This window comes from Grammomys surdaster, unplaced genomic scaffold (assembly GCF_004785775.1).
Source record: "Grammomys surdaster isolate TR1022 unplaced genomic scaffold, NIH_TR_1.0 140, whole genome shotgun sequence".
NCBI classification, from domain to species: Eukaryota; Metazoa; Chordata; class Mammalia; order Rodentia; family Muridae; genus Grammomys; species Grammomys surdaster.
In genome coordinates this window covers 2,190,671-2,197,832 of record NW_021604598.1, presented here as the reverse complement: position 1 = coordinate 2,197,832, position 7,162 = coordinate 2,190,671, and the positions used below count along the sequence as shown (strand labels likewise).

The 7,162-nt window shown below is 47.8% G+C and overlaps 1 protein-coding gene across 1 annotated transcript in view; it reads right to left on the bottom strand.

Moving 5' to 3' along the window:
• Positions 1-559: 559 nt before the first annotated feature.
• LOC114618127 (cAMP-specific 3',5'-cyclic phosphodiesterase 4A) overlaps positions 560-7,162 on the bottom strand; it is a 30,980-nt gene continuing 24,377 nt past the window's right edge. The window contains exon 15 of the mRNA XM_028763775.1: positions 560-3,152. Coding sequence (XP_028619608.1) covers positions 2,514-3,152 — 639 coding nt within the window. The 3' untranslated portion in view covers positions 560-2,513. The remainder of the gene's footprint in view (positions 3,153-7,162) is intronic.

Genomic DNA, 7,162 nt, shown 5'->3' with positions numbered 1-7,162 from the left:
ATAGACTCAGTGTGGATATCCAGGCCTATCATCCTAGCACTTGGTAGAGGCAGGAGGATCATGCATTCAAGACTGTTCTGAACTAAAAACCTTGAACCAGGGGACACACACACACACACACACACACACACACACACACACACACAAGAAAAAGAAAGAAAAGAGTCCAGATACCAGACTTCAAGTCATCAATCCTACACAGTAAGACTATGTCTCAACATGAGTGAATGAATAACAGCCAGGCATGGTGGCACACACCTGCAATTCCAGAGTTCAAGGCCAGCCTCAGCTTACAGCAAGCGTGAGGCCGGCACAGCACAAGTTTGGGTTACATGAGACCCAGGTTTTGGAGAATAGGACAGGTGAGATAGCTCGGCAGGTAAAGGTGCTTTGTCGCCTGTGTTGACAACCTGAGTCTAATTCACTGGATTCACACGGTAAAAGGGAACTACATCTCTCAAGTTCTCCTCTGATGTGTGCCCTGAACCCCAAAATAAAACATTTTAACATGTAGGAAAAAAAAACATCAAAAACCAAAACAAAAATCTCAGGAAACGAATGAAGTCGTATCAGCCGTCTGCCGGAAGCACCGGTAACAGCCTCGCTTTAATTAGGGACAAGACTGGAGGACTGATTGTCAATCCACAGACCAATTGATCAACTGTCAGTGTGGACAACATGTAGGCAGCTCATTGGGTCCTGCACTCACCATGGCAGAAGGACCCCTGACTGAGGGTCAGGGGTCTGGCCAGCTCTCGTACCCCACCCTAGGCTCGTGAAGGATGAGAACAGGGAGCAAGCTATGCCCAACCCTCATCCCTCCTCAGTTATGACACAACTTCCCATGAACTGACAGCGTGTCCACCCTGCATTCAGGGAACATGGTACAGCTATTATGATACAGCAGGAAGGTGTGACTCTCACTGGAGAACCCCTTCCTCACCTTCCCAATGGGGTCAGCCAGGGAAAGACAAGTTCACTGTTTCCTTTTGTCTCAGTAGAATAATTTATATAACCTTACAGTATGTACAAAACCCACACATGGAAAGGAGGGAGGCACGTTCTCATCACCAGCTAGGACAGAAACTATTCTTGCTTAATAAACAAACCAAAACTCTGTAAGCATCGGGGGTTGGGGGAGTGGGTTAGGCAGGGATAGCTGGGGAGGGATTGGAGTGGGGCTACAGTACCGTGTACAGAGATGTAACAGGGCAGGCAAGGAATGATAGCCCCCCACTGCCCTGCTGCAGATCGGTTCCATGTGGCAGGGGGAAATGGGTTCATTCCTTTTTAAAAGTCCCCTCACCCCCATGGCTTGGAGAAAATGGCCTTGCTCTATCTGTATTGCTTAGGGACTGCCTGTGGCTGGGGGGTGGGGGAGGTGGGGCTCAGTAAGGTGGGGAGAGGGCTGCCCAGGACGGAGGATGTGGTACACACCATTATTGCTTCCTCCTAGGGCAATGAAAGTTGGTGTAGGGGAGCAGAGTGACGGGCTGAAGGGTGGGTGAGTGGATGCTGGGAAAGGAGTGTTTATGTTGGAAGGGAGGACCCGGGGAGCAGGAGGGAGCCATGGAGACTTCATCTATGGCCACAGGGATCTTTAAGGCAGAAACAAGAGGAAGAAGCAGCTGGCAGGAGGATGTGTTTGTGCGTATGAACAGAGCCCCCTTCCTCCAATGGAGATAATTCAAAGTGACCCAAAGTGGACCAGGAAGATGGCATCCGGAGAAGGGAACTGAGACTTGGGACCCCAGGCTGAGGCTGGTGGACGGGGAGAAACCAAGAGTCCCTGGAACGTACAGCAACAGCCCATCTGACCACCTTTTCAACCACATGGCCAGAGTGTACAAAAAAAAAAAGACAGAAAACAGAGAGAGAGAAGAGACATGGAAGACTTTGTGGTAGAGGACAGTGAGCCAGAGAGAGGCCCGCTTTGGATCAGCCTCTCCTGGGACAGCCTCTCCTGGGACAGCATCTCCCGGTAGCTATTCCCAATTGGGTTATAGACTCCCTCTGAACCTCAGAATGGCCCAAAAGGAAGTGCCACACCTAGGATTGACTTTCAAGGAGCAAGTCTCAAAAGAGGCAGGAGGATGGCGCCTTAGACGTGAGGTTGATGGTGGGGTGCAGAGGGAAGGAGGCGTGCCCAGGCACAGGGGGCGGGGTGCAGAGGGAAGGAGGCGTGCCCAGGCATGGGGAGGGGGAGCATCTACAGCTGATGTGTTTCATTCTTTTTTTTTTCTTTTTGTTCTTTTTCTAAAAACGTTACAATTAAAATTCAAAAAAATAAAATCCCTTTTTTTGGGGACTTCAGTTCCTGGCTCCCCATACCCCACCTCAACAAAAAGGCCCTGTGGGCAAGGGCAGGGAGAGAAGGGTGAAAAAAAGAAAAGAGAAAAAAAACCCACTTTTCTGTTTTCTTTTTTCTCAGGAGGGCCAGGCGTCGTTGAGGTGGTCTGTGGTGAGTGGCGAGCGTGGGAGGAGGGAGGACCCAAGGGTGAACAGAAACGGGATCAGGCAGGGTCTCCACCTGACCCCCACCTGCTTGGAGCAAAGATGTCTTCTGATGTCCCAGAGCAGGCAGAATAAGCCCTCGTGGCAGCCAGACGGTCTCTTGGGGCCTCCACCTCTGCCGCCGTGGAGGGGAGGCCCAGGAGGCCCGGGGCCTCCTCTGCGGGGGATAGGGTCCTCAAGTCAGGCAGAACAGGGGTTCCAGGGCTGAAGGAACAGCCCGCAGCCTCCACGGACTCCTCAGAAGCACCACATGCAGAGGCTGTCTTCTGCCTCAAACTCTCTGCCGCCTCCACCACTGCAGCGCTCTGGCCTTCGACCTTTGACTGTTCCATAGCCTGAGCTCTGGTATCCTCTGGAGCCAAGAAAGTTTCCTCAGTGGTAGACAATCCTGGAGCCTCCAATGAATCCTCTTCCTCCTCTTCCTCTAAGGTGAGCTCAAATTGGAACTTGTCAGGCGGGGCCGGATCGCCAAGCTCTCCTGGCTCCTCTTCCAGGGTTGGGGAAGGACTCTGCCGGATGGCACTGTGGTACCAATCCCGGTTGTCTTCCAGCGTGTCCAGGATGTCTTGGGCATCAGGGTGGACTAGATCAGCCCACGTTTCCCACAATGGGTGAACAATGTAGTCGATGAAGCCCACCTAGAAGAGAGGAATGGGGTCTAAACAAGCAGCTTGGTGAAGCGAGCAGAAGGGTCTACTCAATTAAAAACAATCTTCTAGGGCTGGAGAGATGGCTCAGTGGTTAAGAGCACTGACTGCACTTCCAGAGGTCCTGAGTTCAAATCCCAGCAACCACATGGTGGCTCACAACCATCTGTAATGAGATCTGATGCCCTCTTCTGGTGTGTCTGAAGACAGCTACAGTGTATTCATATATAATAAATAAATAAATCTTTAAAAGAAAAGACAATCCTCTAATGGCCTGGGTACGTAGTGCAGTTGATTGGCAGGCGGCTCTTTTGCCTAACATTCGGCTGGTGCAGCCTACAGTGCAAGCACTTGGCAAGCCAAGGCAAGAGGACTTGGATGTTCAGTCATTCCTGAGTTTGAGACCAGCCTAGGGTCTTAAAAGCCTGTCATCAAAACAACAAAACAACATACCCCCAAACTCACCAGCGGAACAAACAAAAACCAAAACCAAAAATCAAACAGCCAGAAGGAAATGGCTCATGTTTTTAATCCCAGTACTTAGGAAGCAGAGGTGGGCAGATCTCTGAGTTCAAGGATAGTCTAGTCTAAAAGCTAAGTTCCAGGACAGTCAGGGCCTGAGAAACACTTGTCTCAAAACCCAAAACCAACCAACTAACCAACCAACCAACCAACCAACTGGGCTAGAGAGATGGTTAAGCTGTTAAGAAAACTGGCTACTCTACTAGGGTTCAATTCCCAGCACTCACAATGAAGCTCCTATCTGCCTATAAATCCAGTTCTAGGTTATCTGACACTTTATTCTGGCCTCCATGGACACCAGGAAAACATATACATTCAAGCAAAACCATCATATACATAAAAAAGTAAAACATCATTAAAAACAAAACACAACAGAAACAGAGCTGGAGAGATGGCTCAGCGGTTAAGAGCATTGACTGCTCTTCCAGAGGTCCTGAGTTCAATTCCCAGCACGCACATGGTGGCTCACAACCATCTGTAATGGGATCGATGTCCTCTTCTGGTGTGTCTGAAGACAGCCACGGTGTACTCATATCCATAAAATAAATAGATCTTTTAAAAAAAGAATGTTCCCCCAGAATTAAGTATTAGAACAACAACAATAACAAAAGCTCACTGAACAAACAAGGGGGCTGTCCTGAAGATGTCTGAGGTTGAATTCTGGCCTTGGCATATGTGTACACCTGTGGTGTACACACACACACACAACTTCCACCTTCTAACCCACAAAATTTGCTTCTTTAAACTTGCTCAAGTAGCATGAGAAAAACAAATGAGACAAGATGCTCACAGTAACTGCTGCTGCCAGGCATGGCAGTATATCGTTAATCCCAGCACTCGGGAGGCAGAGGCAGGTGATCTCTGACTTTTACACTAGCCTGGGTCTACAGAGAGTTCAAGGATAGCCAGGACTACATGTGAAAACCCTGACATGAAAAAAAAAAATCAAAACAAAAACCCAACAACTTCTGGATGTGGTTAAACATGCCTTTACTCACAGCAGAGGCAGGCAGGTCTCTGTGAGTCCAAGGCCAGCTTGGTCTACATAGTAAGTTCCAGGCTAGGCAGTGCTATAGCACAGTCCCTGTCCCAAAAAGATAAAATAACAACAAGATAACAATAAAACACGTGGGAAAGGTTGAGTGTGGTGTGCTGCCTGCAATCCTAGCACTGCCTGGGTCGACAGAGGAGAATCAAGAGTTCAAGATTATCCTACAGCGCGAGTTTGAGGCCAGCTCTGACTACAAGGAAACACTATCCCAAAACAACAAGAAAACCGTATGGGATGGTGCATGCCTATAATTGAAGCAGTCAGGAGGCTGAGGCAGTAGGATTACCACAAGTTCAAGGTTAGCCTAATCTACAGTGAGAAAACACTTGATATATCCCATACTGGGGCTGGAAAAGAGGGCTTAGTAGTCAAGAACACTAGTTCTTGCAGACAATAGAAGCTCAGTTTCCAGAATCCACATGGTGGTTCACAACCATCTGTTACTCCAGTTCCAAGGAATCTGATGCCCTCTTCTGGCCTCTACAGGCACTGGGTGAGCACGCGCGCACGCACACACACACATACACACACACACACACACACATTAAACCCAAACACATTAAAAATAGTTCCATATATATCAACTGGTGATTTTTTAATTTGAGACACTCTCATTGTATAGTCATGGCTGGCCCAGAACTCACTATGTAGACCAGGATAGTCCTGTACTCCCAGAGATCTTGCCTGCTGCTGCTTCTTATTTGTTTGTTTGGTTCTTTGAGATAAGGTTTCTCTGTGTAGCCCTGGCTGTCCTGGAACTTGCTCTGTTGACCAGGCTGACCTTGAACTCAGCAATCCACCTGCCTCTGCCTCACCAATGCTGGGATTAAGGCGTGCCACTACCATCCAGTTTATTTAATTTTAAGTGTATGAATGTTTGCCTTTGTGTGTGTGTGCGTGTGTGCGTGTGTATATGTGTGTGTATGCATGTATGTATGTATGTATGTACACCATGTTGATGCCTTATGTCCAAAGAGGACAGATGAGGAAGTTGGAGTCCTGAAACTAGAAGAGCTACAGACAGTTGTGAGCTGCCACGTGGGTGGCCCCAGGTGCTTTGGGAGAACAAGTATCTTTCCAGCCCTATCCCGACCTCCCAAGAACATACTTGGCCTTTAATTCCAATACTGGAAGCTGAGGCAGGCAGATCTCTGAGTTCTGGGCCAGCCTGGTCTACACAGTAAGCTCCAGGTTAGGTAGAAATACATGGTAAATCCTAGCCTAAAAATCAAAAAAAACAAAAAGCCCAAAAACATTTTTATTAAATTTTAATTTATTTTGGGGACACATATGTGCTTTGGCATGAGTGTGAATGTTGGCATGAGTGTGAATGTTGGCATGAGTGTGAATTTGGAGGAATCTTGTGGGATCATTTCTCTCTTTTCATGTGTCAAGCACCTTCACCTGCTAAGCCTTGACCCACAGACAGAATCCTGTCAAGATGCCAAGCTTGCCCCCAATGTTTAGGCTAAACGTGCCTCCTGCTTCAGTGTGAAGAGCAGTGTGTCACTTGCCCAGTATAGACATAGGTATATACTGATACTGTGAGGGCTCAAGTTATGTTTTAAGTTTAAATGACTGCTTAACAGACCTATAAAACAAGAATGACTCTGATCTGTAAGCCCCGCTCGTCCAGGGACAGATACCTTCTTAGACCGTTGGGAGCTGCTAGTCATGTAATACAACAAGCCACGTATTTTTACTTCTGTAAACAAGCTTGCTTGCCCAACTGCAAGGGATCTGGCTGATCACATGTGGGTGAGAAGTACATAGGTGTGAAGCTCATCAGGACCAATGCTTGCTCCAGTCTGGACAAAGGCAAAAGCTACATAGCCTTATGGGTTTTGCCTGTATAAATCTCTAATGTAATTTGGTGCCATACCCTGAGAAGCCCAGTATTAAATACTGGCCAGTATTTAATAAGGCTTGCTTAAAAAGTTATGGTCTTTTATTTGCCCAGTAAGATTAACAACACAACTTATTTTAAAAAAAAAAGAAGATAAGGGGGAACTGGGCTGTAGTTTGGCGAGCAGAGCTTGCTTGCCTAGAGTGCAGGAGGCTTTGTGCTTCACTCACAGACCACATAAACTAGGTGTGGAGGTGAGGGCCTGGGATCCAGTCCTAGAGACAGGGCAGGAAGACCAGAGATTCAAATTTATCCTTGGCTATAGCAAGTTCAAGGCTCAAATGTAAAACAAAAAACTAAAACCACCCCCCTCCCAACACACAAAATATTGTTTTTAAAACTGCCTAGGGTTGCAGCAGACTGCTGCCATGGGAGGTGGAATAGCCAGAGATCTGTGAACATGAGCCTGCAAGACGAGAGTGACCTGCTTCAGATGATCACATCACCAAACAGTAACTAACTTCTGGCCCCCAGAGAACCCTGAAAACAAAGGAGCTTGTTACCCTGGAGAAGTGGGCCAAA